General features: G+C 37.0%; 1 protein-coding gene across 1 annotated transcript in view; it reads left to right on the top strand.

Moving 5' to 3' along the window:
• The window catches only part of OLA1 (Obg like ATPase 1), a 164,188-nt gene that overhangs the window by 109,507 nt on the left and 35,181 nt on the right, over positions 1-19,500 (top strand). The window contains exons 6-7 of the mRNA XM_004577049.3: positions 10,340-10,420; positions 10,733-10,830. Coding sequence (XP_004577106.1) covers positions 10,340-10,420; positions 10,733-10,830 — 179 coding nt within the window. The remainder of the gene's footprint in view (positions 1-10,339; positions 10,421-10,732; positions 10,831-19,500) is intronic.

The following is a 19,500-nucleotide window of genomic DNA, read 5'->3' as shown; positions in this document are numbered from 1 at the left end:
TCTCTCTGTCTCTCCTCCTCTCTGTACATCTGACTTTGTAATTAAAATAAATCTAAAAAAAATAAATATTGAAAAAAAAAAAAAAGAACGTTTATCTGTTGCCTGCAATTCTAGCATCCCTGCTAGTTTGCCTGGTAAAGCAGAAAGGATGGCCCAAGTGCTTAGCTCTCTACATTCAGGTGGGAGATGAGGAGGAAGCGCCTGGCTCCTAGCTTAAGCCTCCCAGCCCCAGCCAGTGCGGTTTTTTGGGGAATGAACCAGCAGATGAAAGAGCCCTCTGTCTCCCTCTCCCTTAAAAACCTTTAATGATTTGTATTTTATAATCTAAAATTTAAAATGTTTTTTAAGTTATCATTTGCAGTATTTTTTAAAGGTAGAAAGTAGTTTAGCAAAAAGTTCTGCTAAAATTTATGCAGGCTACCAGGTTCGGCATAGTTGTATGAAGTAATTGTGTTCTAAATCAAAATCTCAGCAGCTTGGGTTTTTTGTTGTTATTACTGTTGTTTTTTAATGGCAAACTTGGGCCTGGTGTGATGGCTCAATGGCTAAATCCTCACCTTGCAACCACCAGAATCCCATTTGAGTGCCAGTTCCCTGGCTGCTCCACTTCCCATCCAGCTCCCTGCTTGTGGCCTGGCAAAGCAGTCGAGGATGTCCCAAAACCTTGGGACCCTGCACCCATTTGGGAGACCTGAAAGAAGCTGCTGGCTCCTGGCTCTGAGAAGTGGAGAAGATGTTCCTTCAGAGTAAGGAGAAAGAAATAATTTTTAGGAAAAGATGTTGGGTGAATGCATATCTTTTTGAGGAAGAAAACAAATGCAAAGATCCATGTTACCATCAAAACCCAGTGAGTGGTTCTCAGCTTAGTATAGACGTAAAATGCCAGGAAACAAGCATGAGTGTAACAGAAACTTTATTCAAAGCAAATAGGAAAGCTCTGCCCCACGAAGATGTAGGGACAATGGCTTTAGTGGCTTGAACTTTTCTAAGGTTCTATTTTCACTTCTGACAGTCATAAAAATATTGAAGGGCATGGGGAAACCCATGTGTTTACACTGATAAGTAAGTGTCTTGAAAGAAAGTATTCAAGTGATTGTCTTATCTCAAAGCATGGTCTGCAACCTCCTCTCCCCATGTCTGGACAGAAGCAAAAGGAAACTCCCTTTGCCTTGGTTGCCAATACAACTACAAGGTCTTGATTTGGACAACCAGCGCATTTAAGCGTGTACAGACAGTGAACCATCAGATGAGGGCCGGGAAGTTGGAATCCCCTCTACATGTCCCCCCTGCCTCAAGGACCTGGTTTCAGCCTCAGTCCAAGAATATTTTAGAGAGCCAGCACTGTGGCATAGTGAGTAAAGCAGCTGCCTATGGTGCCATATGGTCACTGGTTAAAGTCCCAGCTGCTCCACTTCCAATCTAGCTCCCTGCTAATGTGGTTGGCAAAGCAACAGAGTGTAATCCAACTGCTTGGGCCCCTGCACCCATGTAAGATGTCCCTGGAGCAAGATCCTAGCTTTAGATCAGCCTTTTGGGGAGTGAACCAGCAGATAGAAAACTTTTCTATTTCTCCTCTCTCTGTAAAAATCTGCCTTTCCAATAAAAATAAATCTTAAAACAAAAGATAAATACATGAAGAAATTTACCAAGGTAATGTGTTAGAATAATTACAGCAGTGTTAGTCCCAGTATCCTTAAAATATTAAAAAACAGCCTGGGTATTTCCCAGCAGTGGAATGATTAAATTGTGGAATATTCCTATAGTGTAAAAGTATGTGACAGACGAGTGCTATGTAATGACGTGGGTGAATTAATGAACAATGCTGAGTAAGCAAAGCCATACACAGTCCATGTTGTATACTTCCACTCCTATAAATTTCAGTAACAGAATAGTAACAGAATAGATATAGAGAAGCCAGAATGATGATCACTTTTTGAGAATAGTGGAACATTGTAGCTGTACTGCTAATAATAATAATAATAATAATAATAATAATAATAATCTGTGTATTGATCAGGGTTGTAAATTGCAGATTTATGTGCATTCTATGATAATTCACTGAGCTTATGTACATTATACTAAGTGTATGTTAAACTTTAATATATCCTCTTCTTAGGTTTGGTCTGCAGGTCCCTGATTGCCTTCTGCTATATCTACTGTATTTCTAGTTAAGACTTATTTTGTCTTAATTGCAGTTTACTTTAAAAATGCTCCTGGCAATGCTTCTGACAGGTCATACAACTTTTTTTTTTGTAACCTCACTGTTCTCTATTACCTCATGCTGGTGTTTCATATGTGTTCTTTTGTATTCTACCAAGTATCCCAGTGTTATTTTTCTTTGATCATTTCCAAAGATATATTTTTCCTTAGTGACTCTGGAATTTTAGTATCAGTTTTCGTTAGAATTAGATCTGAAAGGCAAATGTTGTGGTGCAGTGGTGAAGACGTTGCTTGGACCTCCTGCTTCCCCTTCGAGCGACTCCATTCAGTCACCTACTTCACTTCCAGTCTAGCTTCCACCTAATGTGCACCCTGACAGGCAGCTGCTGATGGCTGCCAGTCGTGCCCGGCAGAGACCCGCATAGATTTTCTGTGTCCTGGGTTTGGCCTGGTCCAGTCCTGGCTGTTGAGAAGTGAACAAGCAGATGTTAGAACTCTTGTGTGTGTGTGTGTGTGTGTGTGTGTTCCCTCTATCTGTTGCTCTGTCTTTCAAATAATAAACAAAGCACTTAAATCAAAATCTAATTGGTCTGTCCTACACCCTCCTTGAAAGTAATGAAATCCAGACATTTTTCCTGGAATCACAGAGACAGTTACTTTCTTTTTTTAGTAATTACCAGAAAATTGGTGTCCACTTTGTTTTCCATTTTATTACAGCCAGAGTCCAGGAGCCTCATTGTTTTTGCAGTGTTCTTTGCGCCTGCTTCAGTGGGTCATGTAACTGAAAACTCACCTCATTCTATCCAGATGGAATAGAATAAAATGAACATATTGTCTTAGTATGTAGGGGATGACTCCCACTCCTCTCTCCTTCCTGTGTCTCACAGTCATACAGGACGTTGCTGCTAGCTGTCTTAGTTCTGTTCTTTTCCTGCCTAATTCTATCCTAGGCATTTCTGTGACTGTGTAGAAAGATGATAAGCATTTGTATTCTGGCCTTCAGAAGCAATTGCATTTCTAGAGCAACAAACCTTTCACACTGTGGTTTGGACAGATTCTAAATACTAAGTCAGAATGTAGAGTTGAGATCTAATTTTTGACAGAAGGCACAGCTTAGTTTTTCCACATTTGGGAGCATTAAAAGGAAGTAGTTGGAAGAATCAGAAGAAATTGCCTGAGTGAACTTACGTGAAATTATTTTGAGTTGGAAGCCTGGCTTGAGGGCATTATTGGTGATGTTAAGGCTGCATAATCACCAAAATCTACTCATGGGATGTCAGAATCAGATGTAAGGCTGGTGGGTTTGGCTGGAGGAAAGTGTCAGGTTTGACAGTTGTAATTATTACAGAATGTGAGCTACCTTGATTAGCCACCATATTTTAGGATTTTTTCATAGTAGACCGAGATAAGATGAGGTTCTGTCTTTCCTTTTACCCTGTGAATATACTCGTATCTTTCCTATTGTAAAAGTATTAGTTGATTAAAAATTTTTGAAAAGAATGTCTTAATTTTAAAGAAAAAGCTTAATGGGATCTAACCTAGAAATTTGTTGCTACAATATTGCTTAAGGCTGTTTGTTTATCTGTTATGTATAGCTCCAAAACCTCCAGTGGAATCCGATTATGTATTCTGCCATAAATATTATTGCATATTGAGTATTTACTGTATACCTGGAACTGTGCCAGTTACTTTACATGTATTTTCTTGTTTAATTCTCACAGTCGCTGTATTCAATTGGAACTGTCCCAATTTTACAGAAAATAAAATTATAGTGATTATGTGACATCCCTAAAGTTATAAGCTTAAAAAAGGATATAGCCAGGGCTTGAACTCAAATCTCATGCCAAAATAGAATTCTTAACCTTATTGTATTATTTGCAGCCTGTTTTTTTTTCACTTAACAGTGTAATTTTGGACATTTCCCCATGCAAATGTGCATACAGACTTTGTCTCAACACATATAAAATATCCTATTATGTGACTATGCCATAAATTTATAGCAAATATCCAATTGTGCTTTTTAAAGATCTATTTCATTTTTTATTTGAAAGTTAAAGCTATAGAGAGAAAGAAAGACAGAGAGAGAGAGAGATCTTCTGCCTGCTGGTTCATTCCCCACATGGCCACAATGACTGGAGTTGAACTCATCCAAAGCCAGGATCAAGGAGCTCTTCTTTTAGTCTCTGACATAGGTAGAGGGGCCCAAGGACTTAGATCATTCTCTGTTGCTTTCCTTGGCCATTACAGGGAGAGGGAGCTGGATGGAAAGTGGAACCATAACCAGTGTCATTATGGGATGCCAGGGCCACATGTGAAGGCTTAGCCTACAGTAACACAGCACCAGTCCCTGATTGTGTTTTTTCAAATTGTTTTTAATCTATATTTCTTTGTACTTCTAAATATTACTGTTTATGGTAATTTTGGTGTATATGTAAGCACTTCAGGAAATTCATGGCAAGTTTATTTTAGTACAAACATTTTTGAAGTCATGCATAATATTTTCATATTATATGTTTATCAGCACAATGTATTAATCAAAATTATAAATTTTGAGTACAAAGTCTCACAAAAGTAAGTTTGGGTTAGCATTTCTGCCCTTAATCTGGGAACCCTTAGAGATATAGAACATTTACTTAACTGGCTTTTGTTGAAACATTTCAGTGGTAACAGAGGATTGTATGTCATGCAATTTCTGAGTATTGAGAAAGCCCTGAAATCTATTTGTGGACCATGGTCTAATAATTTTGGTTCTGAATAATTGGTAATTTCACACTGAACAGTGCCAAAATAGCATAGTCTAGTAAATGGTCTAGAGAAGTCTAACAAGTTACCAAACTATTTACTATGTTACTATATACAAATGAAAATATTATTACTTGTGAAATGAATTTGACAACCAGATACTTTGTCTAAATAATGAAGTAAATATTAAATTTCTCTGATTACCTAAATGATAAAAGGACTTTGAATAACAGCCTTGGGGATGTGTAGGCTATACGAGGAGCTGTTAGGAAAGCAGTAGGAAGATAAGTAAGCCAGAATGTTGGATAAAACATGAACTTGGGAGTTGCACGGTCCTGAGTTTGATCTGAGCTCTGCTGCTTACAGGAGTTTAAGCAAGTCACACAAATTCACCAGGTCTGAATACATTACAGTTGCTTTTAGCAACAACAATAATAAAATACAGCAATCCTCTTTTATACATAGGGAATACATTCCAAGATCTCTGATGGATTCCTAAAACCAAAAACAGTGCTAACATTTTATATAAGCCATTTTTTTTCCTATATGAAATTTAAGAAAACTTTGATGAACTTATGATAAAGCTTAATTTATAAATTAGGCACAATAAGAGATAAACAACAAAGCTAATAATAAAATGGAATTATTGTAACAATATAGTGTTGTAAAGGTTATTTGAAACTTGGGAATTATTTATTTTTGAGTTTTTTTTAAAGATTTATTTGTTTTTATTACAAAGTCAGATATACAGAGAGGAGGAAAAATAGAGAGGAAGATCTTCCATCCGATGATTCACTCCCCAAGTGACCACAACGGCTGCTGCTGCACCAGTCCAAAGTTGGGAACCAGGAACCGCTTCCGGGTCTCCCACACGGGTGCAGGGTCCCAAATGCTTTGGGCTGTCCTCGATTGCTTTCCCAGACCACAAGCAGGGAGCTGGATGGGAAGTGGAGCTGCCAGGACTAGAACCGGTGTCCATATGGGATCCCAGGGCATTCAAGGCAAGGACTTTAGCCACTAGGCCACGCCGCCAGGCCCATATTTTTGAGTTTTCAATTAATTTTACACCAGAAATAATTGCAAGTAATTGGAACCATGGAAAATGAAACCATGACTGAGGGGAACTACTGTATGTCAAGAAAATAGAACAAGAGCAGGGGCCAGCATTCTGGCAGTGGGTTTAACCAGTACCTGTGACTCCAGCATCACATATCAGAGCACCAATTCTAGTCCTGGCTTCTTTGATCTCTCCTAACTCTCTGTGGGGGAGCTGAAGATGGTGCAAGTGCTTGGGTCCCTGTTATCCATGTATGAGACCCCATTCGATTTCCCGTGGTTCTGGGCTTGGGACTGGCCCACCTAATAGTTGTTTAGGGAGTGAACCAGTGGATGGTGAGTCTCTTCTTGTTGTGTGTCTCTTCTTTCTTTGAAATAAATCATTCTTACAGTGATCTTCCATCTGCTGGTTCACTCTCCAAATGGTACAAGCAGCCAGGTTAGATCCCCACCAAAAGCAGGAGCCAGGGACTCTTCTGGATGTTTCATGACGGCAGCAGGGGTCCAAGCACGGGACTATCTGTTGCTGCTTTCCCAGGTGCATTAACATGGAGCTGGATTTTGAATGAAATTGCCAGGACTTGAACCTGTGCTTGTGCTGGGATGCCAGTGTTCCAAGTAAGAGTTTGATGTACTGTGCTACCATGTTGGCCCTGAAATAGAACACATAAAGTTAAAGCGTGAAGCTGTCAGTAAAAGTCAAAGCAGGAGAGTGTGGTGCTCCAGGTGAGTTTAGAGTAACCTTCTTTGCACTATGTAGGTCATTGTTCAGCAAAAGCTGGCTTCGAAGAATATTAGGATTAGAAACCTGACTCAAAATTTCACAAAGAAAGCTAATATTGTTAGTAACCCAAAACTTGAAGAAACAGACCAATGAACAATTATGCACGTGGGAGAAATTGTATGGGTGCATTAGAAGAGTACCCAAGAAAATTTCATTTTGTAAACCAGTGATATTTTATCTTCCCACAATAGCAGCTACTCACATTTACTGTGAACTTACTCTGTGTGAAGAACAATGCTAAACATTTTATGTGCACAATTTCTTTTGCTCTTCACAACATCCACTAGGGGATCTCATGACCTGCTTTTTGTCAGAGTAGTAGGCCACAGTCCTGGGATCCTGGCAAGAGCAGGATCGATTTCCACACAAACATTATGCTGTTCTCTCTTGAGTTAGTGCACTCAAAACTAGCATTTAACAGAGAGATCAAATAAACGAGTGTTTTCATGAATCTTCTTACCATACAGAATTTTCCAAAATGAGAATTTATTTAAGTTCTCAAAAACAGTCCAATTTTCATGTAATGAAAGTAAAGAAATGGTATACATTGAAGTCACTTCTCAGTGTCTCAAGAGTTAAAGTATCATTTTTTTTATTATGTTTCTGTTTTTTTTTTTTTAATGTAGCTTTGTTTAATGTGGGCTAAATTATTTCTTTTCTGGTAACCAAAAGCAGTACACTGAGTTAAGGACTTTTAATGTTTTCACCATCATTAATAATACTATAGGTATGTGTTCCTACAAATGAGCATACAGGGAAAATCAGTCAACTCACACACTAAGTGTTACACCCTAGTAAGCTCAAGTATTATCTTGCATCTGTTCAGAAGCTTGTCAGATAAGGAATGTACCTCCTTCAATTTTTTGCTGGAATTAATATTGTTTTTTATTTTCTTCATGTAACATATTGAGCACATTTAAACCATACCAAATGTATTACCATTTATATAAAATAATCTTATCTGACAGCAATATTTGGTTTGGGATAAGTGAAATTGACCTTTCAATTAAATCTCTTGTATCTTAGATAACTTCAAGTAAATCTAAGGTGTCTTTTCTTGGGTGTTAATCTTTTGTGAGGACAATCATTACAGAATACTGGGTACAAAATATTTTACTTTTGGACCCGGTGGTGTGGCCTAGCGGCTAAATTCCTCACCTTGAACGCGCTGGGATCCCATATGGGCGCTCCACTTCCCATCCAGCTCCCTGCTTGTGGCCTGGGAAAGCAGTCAAGGATGGCCCAATGCTTTGGGATCCTGCACCCACGTGGGAGACCTGGAGGAAGTTCCTGGCTCCAGATCGGCACAGCACAGGCTGTTGCGGTCACTTGGGGAGTGAATCATTGGACGGAAGATCTTCCTCTCTATTTATCTGACTTTGTAATAAAAATAAAAAAATCTTTGAAAAAATATTTTACTTTCTACAGTTCAAAACCTATAATTTGTAAATTTTTCTGAAAATATTTGAATAGTAAGGAATACTTTGTACTGTTTGAGAATTCATAATTATGAGTTATCTTTGATTAAAATCGAAATGATCTTATAGTATTGTGATATAAAAAAGAAAAAGAAATCTAATGCGAGAAGGCTTTTATAATAAAATTTCTGTGTCTGAAGTAATAATTGTCTAGTTAATTTAAAGTGAAAGAGGAATACTGAAATTCCTTCACTTGTGAGCTGCTCTTATTGAGGCCCTATAGTTGTGAAGTATTTTACAGTTTTTTTATTATTAAAATTTAATTCCTTCTCTTATTTCTGATTGGGTTTTCTTTGTCTTTTTCTTTGTTAATTGAAAAAAAAACTAATGGAACCAAATGTAAGATGGTACTACTGTTTTCTCCTTCTTTTGTATAATCTTGTTGCGTGTCTCTACATAAGCTGTTCTGGCCACTCATCATAGTAACCAGCTGGGCCATTTCACCTGCTGGAGCCATTAAAGAGGACTCTCTCCCCCTAGATTAATCCCCTCCGACATTAGTTTTTTGCACTGACAACTGGAGCAGGCATTCAGAATTTGCAGGTGGCCAGTGTGACGCACATAATTGCCTACAATTTTAGGCAATGAATAAAAATGGTCTACATTACTTGTCAAAGGTTGTATATGCAGTGCCAAGTGAGATCTATGGGAAGCCTTTTAGGGTTTAAAGAACAGTTAATAGCAAGGCTGCACAGGGCTTTTTTAATCATAATGCATTTGTAATATAGCACTTTGATCTTCTCCTTGTAGGAAATGGTGTTACATTAGCCACTTTTAAACATTTATGAGTGAAATTCAGTTATAGAAGAGTAAAAGTGATTATTCTTAAGCAGAACATGTTAGATTTCATTAAAAGTTTTCATCTTGCCCCCTTCCTTGTTAAAATCTGTGGGAAGTCCTTTTCCTGGAGGGTTTCCAATCAGGTTCTAAGGATGTAGAGCTTTTCCCTTATTTTTCCTATTGGTAATGGCAAGATTGGTAAGGAAGGTCTTCTAAATATTGAGATAATTTATACAAGTAGATATTTATGGGATAAGAACTGATTATGATAAAGTAAAATAAGTTGATGAAAATCCAAGAAATGCATTACTAATAATTGTGTATTACCCTACATTTTGGGAAATGCATATTTAAAGCATTCATGAATTATCTTTAACCGGGGGGAGAGGGGGAAGAAAAACAGATGACTCTCGAATGCACTTCTTCTGGAAGAGCTAAGTTTGACCTTTCAGACCTGAGAGCCTTTTATTAACACCTGCCTGTAAGGAGAACCTTGCCACACGCAGCTTTTAGATTCAGAACCACAAAACTGATGAGGAAAGGCTTGAAGGGTTCAGTTTGTGTCACTTGCTGTTTGCCGTTTCCATTTCACAGATGATTAATCTTTCTGTGAAGAAAGGCCAGAGAAACAAAGCGCATTGGGCTCTTCCTGCAGTTACTCCTTCTGAATGCACACTAGCTTGCTAACTAAAAGGCCTTTAGATTTCCAGCAGAGAGAGATGTTCTGAAAGTGAATGCAGCTGGTTGGAGGTCACCAGTGCAGGGCTCTTGCCATTGTGTAATGGAGGCTTTGGCAGGTTGAGGGGGGGCGGTGTGTGTGTGGGAGAAGTGGGCTGGGAGAAGGTGTTGACAAAAAATTAATTCAGAATAAAAAGGGTTTTGGTCAGTTGATTTAATATTTTGAAGGGCGGATCACCAATAATAGGCTCAATTTCATCTATTTTGTTTGTTTTTCTTTTTAAGAAAAAATATATTTTAGTCTCTAATATATCTTCCCCTCCCATACACATACATACTCCATTTCCTAGTAGCGTATTTGTCTTGCCTGTAACATCACTAGGTAATGCTGAAATATTATTACTCTGTGTTTAGTTCTTATTGTGATTAAATTATCTTAATATTTTTCAGGCTGTTACTAATTTTGCTAATATTAGCCATTTTATGTGATAAATTTCTAACGCAACAATATTTTATTGATACTTGTTATATTGAAAATAATTATTTGTGTTCGTTAGTTCCTTTTTCATTAAGACAGTTTTACTTTGAAAAATTGTAAATTTATAATTTTTTTTATATTTATCATCTAAATTCTCAGTGTTCATTTTGTATTTACTTACAGGACATAATGTGCAAAGTCAAATCCTGGGTTATAGATCAAAAGAAACCTGTTCGCTTCTATCATGATTGGAATGACAAAGAGGTAAGTTACAAATATCATATCATCTAGAACTGCCTTTGAATTCTTAGACAACAAGCAGAGTTGTCATTATTTCACAGTTATTCTGTGTAACTGATTTTTATTTCTGTCAGTGATTGCTTTTTTCCAGGCTTGTTATTTTTTTCTATGCCCCTCCTCCCCTTGATATTTTGTAACAGTTAATCCTTTGGAAACAGGAATTAGGAAAATGAAAGGACCTACTTGTTTTAAAGAAAGTTTACTTTCAAATTATTCGATGATTGACTCCATATTACTCAATTTTTAAAAATGTCCTCTCTCCATTTCCCATTTTAGATTGAAGTGTTGAATAAACATTTATTTCTGACTTCAAAACCAATGGTCTACTTGGTTAATCTTTCTGAGAAAGACTACATTAGAAAGAAAAACAAATGGTAAGTTTTTACTCCACACATATACTACACACACACATACACACACACACATACTACACACACACCAATCACAAGTGCATATATACCCTTTGACACATTTTTCCTTTTTATTAAAAAGTTTAGAATGAAAAAGCCTTGCCTGTTGTTTACCTTCAGAAATGTCTCCTGATTGATTTATTCTAAGATAACTTTTAGGTGCAATTAAATAAGGCAATTTAATATTATTCACATTTGCTTCTCAATTTTCAGTTTGTTAGGCATTATCATTTATTTCTATTGCACTATGGAAATAAATATAATTGGAGCTACAAAACTTTTTGAGCTAGGGATTTCTGACAGAATATTTATTCAGTGCTGTAATTTTAAAATTCAGATTGAAAAGAAAAGCTATAGAGGGGAGAAATCCAGATACTTGGTTTTGATACTTTCAGAGTATACTAAGAACTATGCATTCATGTATTGATTTTCATTTTTGACATGTAACCAAAGTGTAAAAGATAGTTGTCTTTCACTAGAAACTTCACAAAAAATCATATGTTCGTGTATGTGTGGGCATACACACATTTGGCATTGTACTCACTTTGACTTGCATCACTGGTTCCTCAGCATTTTATCCTGTTGAGTCATATAAGCAAATCAAAACTATCCAAAGCAAAATATCTGAATTCTCCTAAAATATATTGTTGGTTTCTTCCTGTACTTCATTAAGTACTTAGATGCACATGGTTTCAATTTTCCATTAAAAATTCTCATTTCCATATGATATCAAAGAGTGAGAAGGCTTTAAACTGAAAAATAAACATTCATAGTCTGGGAGCCAAAACAATAATTAATGTCAGATGGTTAACTCCAATAAATCATTAGAATAAATTCTGTGAAATTGCTGTAACTAAAAATGCCCTGTTGCTATTACTCTAAGACATTGTTTGTTCCTGATGGGAAGCTGCATCTTTCCCCTTTGTTGGTGATATTCTAGAAAGCATACATTTAACATAAAAAATGACTGTCCTCCAGCAGATAATTAGCTTTAAAATAATCAGTTCTGTCTTATTTCAAATTCTTATAAATTTAATGATTAATGTGTTAAAAATTGTTACCTTGGGGAAGGAATTTTAACATCTATTATTTAACCTCAATTGATAAATCTTCTCATCATGGTAGGAATGGCAAGGTTTTCTGAAGCTTGGTGAAACAATACAGACATTGAAGTTTACACGAGAGGGGATGAGTCAGTTTCCTTGCCCAAAGGGGCGTCTCACACCTGTATTTGGAAGATTACAGGTAGAACTCCCTGGCTCTAATTGTATGGTAAATACCATTTCCCAGACCCTAATGGTAGACAGACTGCTTAGGAGACGCCAGTCTGTGATTTAGCTGTCGCCAGACACCCCATGTTTTTTGAGGCCAGTTGTGATGATGATATGGTTATAGGCATTTGAAAGTAAACTCTTGTCTAAATAGCAAATTTTAATTGATAACAATGAAGAAGTCTGAATGATCCCATTTTATAAAACCAAATCTTAGTGGGCTTTATGTATTCCTAATGATCTGGTTTGGGGTTGGTGTGTGTGTGTGTGTGTGTGTGTGTTTTGAAGGGGTGGGGGGAGAGCCAGATCTTGTGGAAGTTAGTGTAATTGTAGCTGAAAGATCAAAGACTGGGTAACTGAGTGATGTTCCAGAAGAGAATTTACCACATAGCCATTTTCTGTACAGTTTCTGCCGCCTGCTGTTCCTATTTTCCCTCAAGCTAGCCATTGACTACCCCCTGTGCATCCCTGCTCGTAAAAAATGATTGAGGAAGTATTTGTCATGTATTTATGAGTGGGAAACATTGTGTGATAGGGAATAGCATCTGCTGGAGCCAGAAAGATTGCCATTTTCCTTTCATTCAGCCACTCTGCTTCAGCTTTAAATCCTCTGTTTATGCAACATAGCTTTTGTATTACAGTGCAGAATAAATTTTTATTATGAAGGATATTAACACTGGGTTTTCATCACTTATAGTACTGTAAGCAATTGTAAGTTAAAATTCATTTGAAGTACTAAGTCCTTTTAATTGTGTTAGCATCTTGTGTTTTGGTAATGTTTATCTCTAAACCATTTGCATTAGCTGATCCTTTAGCAAAAGAAGTAAGTTTTTGTGTTTTTAAGATTAAATGTAATGTTACTGTAACAAATTAAGACTGATGCATGAAGCAGTCATAGTTTCAGGAATCTTTTAGATCCAGGAAATTATTTTAAGCAGTTAGGAAAGAAGAGGAGCCAGTTGTGATTTGGAGTCACAAGAGGAAGACTAAGTTCTCTATTTTAGCAGGTCACCATTCCAGAAGTAATGGCCGTTTTAATTGCTGAAGTTAACTTGTAAATTAAATATATTGTTTTTAAATTCTAGTTTAAAAAAAATCATTGTGAAAAATGAAGTTTTTGTTTTTATTGGTTTGGGGGAAGGCATTGAGTAGGTATATTGACCTTTTGAAAGATCGAAAAACCTGGTCTGACTCTGAGCGTGTAGTCACTAATTTGAGCAGTGATCAGTTAGTCACTTTGTCAACTTATGATTAAGACCAAACCCCAGAAGAAAAGCTGGTGTGGCAGTCAGATTGGCTGCCATTGTGATGACCAGAGGACAGTAATCAAGATGTTTTGAAGAAATCCCTGGAAATTGGTTTTTTATTATTACACATAGTATTTCTTGCATGCATAAAACAATTTAGAACTTTTTGTTTTTGTTAAGTGCTAATGAATGGATGCTTAAAGTTTTCATGTTCTAAACATGCTCACTTATTAACATAATTAACATAATGCTACATGAAATACTATTTCATTTGTGATTGCCTTCCCAGTCATAGTGCCAAGCAGGTTTGGCTATTAGAACTGCCAAGCCATGGACTAATTAGGGGTTAAATTTCAATCTTTGCATCTTTGCTGTTTCGTCAGTAGAATTTGCCATCTAGTTTTGAAATCAATAGAACAAGCTATTTTCAGATATTTTGTATAGATATAATTATGTTTCATTTTTGTATTCTCTTGTCTCCACTTTCTGAAACTATTGATAAAGGATAATTTTTATTACTTTACTAAATATCTACATTCAACTGGAAGAATGTAACCCAAATTTAAGACACCCAGACTTTCACTGACTGTGTGTCTGTATGTTTGTTAGGCACACATATTTGCATATGCCCAGATGGGCTTTATGGTTGCTAAACATTGCCTTTTGGCTAATGGTATACAAGTCAGTCTGAGCAATGAAATTGATTCAAGATAGGTAGATAAATATTTGGAAAGTCTTTCAAACTGTTGTATAATCAAGGTCAGTATGTTCAGTAAGTGAATTTGAAATAGGAAAAGATTTTATTCTTGTTAAATAATGGTTTAATTTTTTTTCATTAACTTTTCAGTTTTCTACGTAATTGTATGTAATCACCAATGATAGTTCAGGGATACTATACATTTTGTGCTGGTAAGTGGAAGAGTCATGGAATAGTCATACAATATTTTCTTTCTTGTGCATTTTTTATATGTATTTGAATATTTGAACATATTTTCCCATGAAATATTAGCTTTGAATTTCCTTCTTGTTTTCATGAAATGGGTTCTGTCCACTCTGTCCATGGTTTCATCTACATAGTAAGAGAATGATATATTCATGTATTTAGGACTTCACATTGTGTTAAGAGATAATTATGGAAGAGAACACATCATTATGGTGCATGTAATGCTGTTGAGCCACGTGTTTATACGAGCTTATTAGGAATTTCCTCTGACCTGTTTGCATTTTGTCTTAGATTATTGATAGCCAGTGATTTCTATTTGCAAGAAGGTTGGCTGAATTGAAGAAAGCAATACATTTGGGAACATCAGTTATTAATCATTAATATCATTTACTAAATTACTGATTTGTGAATGATACAACTTGTCAAAAATGCCAGAGCTTTCTTAATTTTTAGTCTAGCTGAAGAATTTCATCCTACATAGTCTTTTAATTTTTTTCTAATTTAAATAAACTAAAATACTTAGTTTTTGAAATAAAAGTATCCCTTAGATGTCTGTGACGTGAGATTGAAACATAGTCCCCATTACATGCATACACACCTGCAATGTAGGAAATGAAACATGACATTTGGTTTCTGGGTTATGCATCGTTCTCCAAGGCCCAAATGATTGCCCTGCCTCAGTACCCTATCAGGGGAGTAATTAAAGGACAATCCTCCTAGAAAACAAAAATGCGTGTCCCAGAGGTTTAGGACATAGTCAGGTTTTGTTTCCACAATTATGTGTTGGATGAGCCACCCTCATAGAACAAGGTTTGTTGAGCTGTGACAACAGTTGGAGATAGGGGAGAGTTTTGTAGTTCAGAGTTCCTTGGACTCTTGAGAGTAGGAGATGGAGAACAGAGCTTTGCAAAGGAATGATTGAGTGATTGAGGTCTGTGTGCCTGCCTATGGCTTGCCCTAACTTTGGCTGCAAAGAGCATTTGGAGAGTGAATCAGCAGATGGAAAACTATCTCTTTGCTTTTCAAATAAAAGAAAAATGGGGGGTTATCCTTTAATTTTTAAAATGCACAATTTTTATAAACTTTTTAAAAGATTTATTTATATTTATTGGAATGTCAGGTTTACATAGAGGAGCAGAGATATAGAAAGATCTTCCATTCAGTGATTCAGCTGCAGTGGCCAGAGCTGAGCTAATCTGAAGCCAGGAGGCAGGAGCCTCTGACAGTTCTCTCATTTGGGTGCAAGGGCCCAAGGACTTGGGTCATCCTCCACTGCTGTACTAGTCCATAAGCAGGGAACTGGGGAAATGGAGCAGGTGGGACCGGGCCAGCACCCGAATGGGATTCAGTGCTTTGCAAGAGGAGAATTCACCAGTTGACTATTGCCTTAAATGCACCAGGATCCCATATGGGTGCCAGTTCTAATCCTGGTAGCCCTGCTTGCCATCTAGCTCCCTGCTTGTGGCCTGGGAAAGGAGTTGAGGACAGCCCAAAGCCTTGGGACCCTGCATCCGTATGGGAAACTCGGAGAGGCTCCTGGCTCCTGGCTCCTGGCTCCTGGCTCCTGGCTTCAGATCGGCGCAGCTCTGGCTGTTGCAGCTGCTTGGGGAGTGAATCATTGGACAGAAGATCTTGCTCTGCCTCTCCTCCTCTCTGTAAAATCTGCCTTTCCAATAAAAAATAAATAAATCTTTAAAAAAGACCCCCATGTCCAGGGTTAACTGGGTTTTTTTGTTTTTAAGGTCATTTAAAGCAGTTCCTGCTTTAACTGTATCTGTTTTTTCTGGCTTTTAAGTGTGTGTGTGTGTGTGTGTGTGTGTGTGTTTGTGTTTGTTGCTAGTAAAGAATTAAAGATCATCATCTATCAGGGTTGTCTTTCCAGTGTGGAGTATAATTTTTTTTTAATTTTTTTATTGGAGTATTATAATTTTAATGAATTGAACTATAGCAACTTCAAGAGGGAAAGATCCCATGAAGATATGTAGTATTTTCTGGACCTGTGTATATAGGTGTGTTGTGTTGGGAATTTCTCCATTGAGCTATACAAATCATTCTCAAGATCACAAATACACAATTTCAATTTAAGATTGGTGCCTGAGTTGAAGATAAGGACTGGTCTTTCCCCTATTCTCATTCTCTCTTCTATGTCCTGACCTTGTAAAAGATTTTCTTGATTCTGTTCTCTTTCCTAATGGGCAGCTATTGGCCTAGCTAGAATGAGAGCAAAGTAAAAATCAATAGACTAGGTTTTTAGTTCTAGTAACATTATTCAAACTTTTTACTTTATTTTAAAAAAAAAAGTTTCATTTTAACTGTTGAATTTATCTGGACAATAAGATGCTGGACTCTCCATATGTTCCATGCCCGCAGTGAAGGAGTCATGACTGGTTATGAACTGTACTACTGTAACAATATGGAAGAATTCAATATGGGGGGAGGGGTGGGAATCCCAGAGCCAATGAAACTGTGCCATAAAATGAAATTTTAAAAAAAGTTTCATTTATGTATTTGAAAAGAAAAGTTACAGAGAGACAGACATCTTCGTAGCTGGTTCCATTCCTCAAAAGTCAGCAATAGCTGTGGCTGGGCCAGGCTGAAGGCTGGAGCCAGGAATTCCATTCTGGTCTCCTTCCTGTGTGGCAGGGGCCCAAGCTGGGCTGTCTTCTAGTATTTGTAACAATTTTTATCATCAGTTCTTAAATTCTACCTAAAGTTATCTTCTAAAATAAGTGGAGTAGGAACGTTGAGCCATCCCAGTTTCAAGGTTGGCACAGCACATAGCTGTTCGATTGTTTTGAATTCCTATGTAAAGAAAATAAAGTCATAGAAACTCAATTAATATAAATTTTCAGTTTAGTTTCCTTATGGAAATACTGTGTTATATTTTTCCTTGTTAAAGTAGATAGCCATTGAGTCCTTCTTTATGCCTTACACCACCGTTCCAAGTAGTGAACAGCAGAAAACTCCCACTCCCATGGGACCTGGATCCCACACAATAATTGACATTCAGTATGTACTTAATAAATGCCAGGTAATGATCAGGACTGTAGTAAAAACAAAGCAGAAGGTTGACCATGTAAGGACTTCTAAAGTAAGGGCAGACACCACGAGAGAATCTGTGGCTGAACAGTCCAGAAAGAGAGGAGGAGCAGCGGGTGCTGAGAGTCCATGGCACCTGGGTGGAGTCAGCAGGAGTGAGCGGAGAAGAGGGTAGGAAAGGGAGCTTGAGTCACCTCATGGTGAACCTCACAGACCTTGACACAGCACTGGAGTTTTGTGCTGGGGAGTAGATCACAAATGTGTTCTGAAATTTGTTTGGGGATATTAAATGTGACTGTCATTTATTTGTCTAGTTTTATATGCTTGATTTCTTGATCTAGAAATATTTTCAATTAGCAAGTGTTTTAAGCACACTTTATATAACATTTAGGGCTGTCAGATTTCTTTTGAATTTCATTAAGTACTTATTTTAAGGTCCTCGATTTATGACTTCATAGAAATGGATTGCACTGGGCCCGGTGGCGTGGCCTAGCGGCTAAAGTCCTCGCCTTGAACGCCCTGGGATCCCATATGGGCACCGGTTCTAATCCCGGCAGCTCCACTTCCCATCCAGCTCCCTGCTTGTGGCCTGGGAAGGCAGTTGAGGATGGCCCAATGCATTGAGACACTGCACCCGCATGGGAGACCCGGAAGAGGTTCCTGGTTCCTGGCTTCGGATTGGCGCAGCACTGGCCGTTGCGGCTCACTTGGGGAGTGAATCATCAGACGGAAGATCTTCCTCTCTGTCTCTACTGCTCTGTGTATATCTGGCTGTAATAAAATGAATAAATCTTTTAAAATAAATAAATAAATAAATAAATGGATTGCACTTCATCAATAAATAGAAATCACAGAGATGTTAATTGAATGATTGGTAAAACTTATAAAAGTGTAACTTTCATGTTGGGAATTTTTATGCAACAGGTATTTTCACTGTAAAATACAGACCCAGGCAGGTGGAAAGATTCCAGAACATGCCAAATTCTTCTATCAGGTGGTAGTAGAAATAGCTCTTTTTGACTTGAATGATTGTGCCTGTTCTACATATGATAGATAACTCAAGGCCATGTGACAGTACAAGACATATTTGCTTTAACAACTTTTATGTTTTGCTACAATTTATCTCAGAAAATTTCATCTCCATGCAGTTTGTGTAGGATTTCAGTTCTTAAAAGGATTATTTTCAGGATAATTGTGATTTTCTTAGGATGATAAGCTTTGGCTGCTACCATGTCTTGTAGTTTTATTAGCTACATAATACCTTATTGTTAAGAGATAACAGCTATGTGTTAGCATCTTCTTTAGCATCCATTTGTAAGCATTTGCTATGGGTAAAAGTGTGGGTAGAAAAAATACAGTGGTACTTACTGAAACCAAAATTGTAACTTCTAATTTCCAAGGTAAAAATGCAGTAGTGGTACAGAATAGCCACAACCCTCAGCCTACATACACAGCATCCGATTAATATGATGGAATTTTAAATTGTTCCAAACCTTATGTTGTATTAATATTAGTTATGTCAGTCTACACTAATTATTTTCAAGAAGAGGAAAGCAAATACAGAGGATTAGGGAACTTGACTGGCCCAAGTTTCATAGGCAGTCACCAATCCAACTGTAGAACACAAAAGCCTCTATAGAGCTAATGTACCTACTTGTGTACCATAGTAACTCAGCATCAGGCAGTGGTGATGTTGGAAAGGCAAACAGGCCTGGGAAACAGCTTAGAAACTAGTCACATTTTCTGTTACTGTAAATTTCATTTATATAAGGTTTTATGGTTGTTAAACAATTTATGTAATATTAAATAGGAAATTAACACTTCACTGCTACCTGATTTGAGAATACTGAGGATGATAAGGATTTTATCTTTATTTTTATTGGCTTATCTCTGAAAATATTTTCCAATTTAATAGTCCTTTGTAGGGACAGTGATTAAAGGCATTTCTGTTTAAAACGTTCATGAAAAATAAAATTTATAATAGTTTATTTTGTTGCAAAAAGTTTTGAAATCTGTACATGGTTTTTTCATAGTATAGTTTTCCATATATAAAAAATATTTTATTTCCACAAAGAAAGTTTATAATTATATTTTTCCATGACTTTTAAAAAGTACTCTCCTTTTTTTTGAAGTA

Source organism: Ochotona princeps, chromosome 5, assembly GCF_030435755.1.
Source record: "Ochotona princeps isolate mOchPri1 chromosome 5, mOchPri1.hap1, whole genome shotgun sequence".
Classification (NCBI taxonomy): Eukaryota; Metazoa; Chordata; class Mammalia; order Lagomorpha; family Ochotonidae; genus Ochotona; species Ochotona princeps.
Note: the sequence above shows the minus strand (reverse complement) of the source record. Positions and strands in the feature narration are given on the sequence as shown.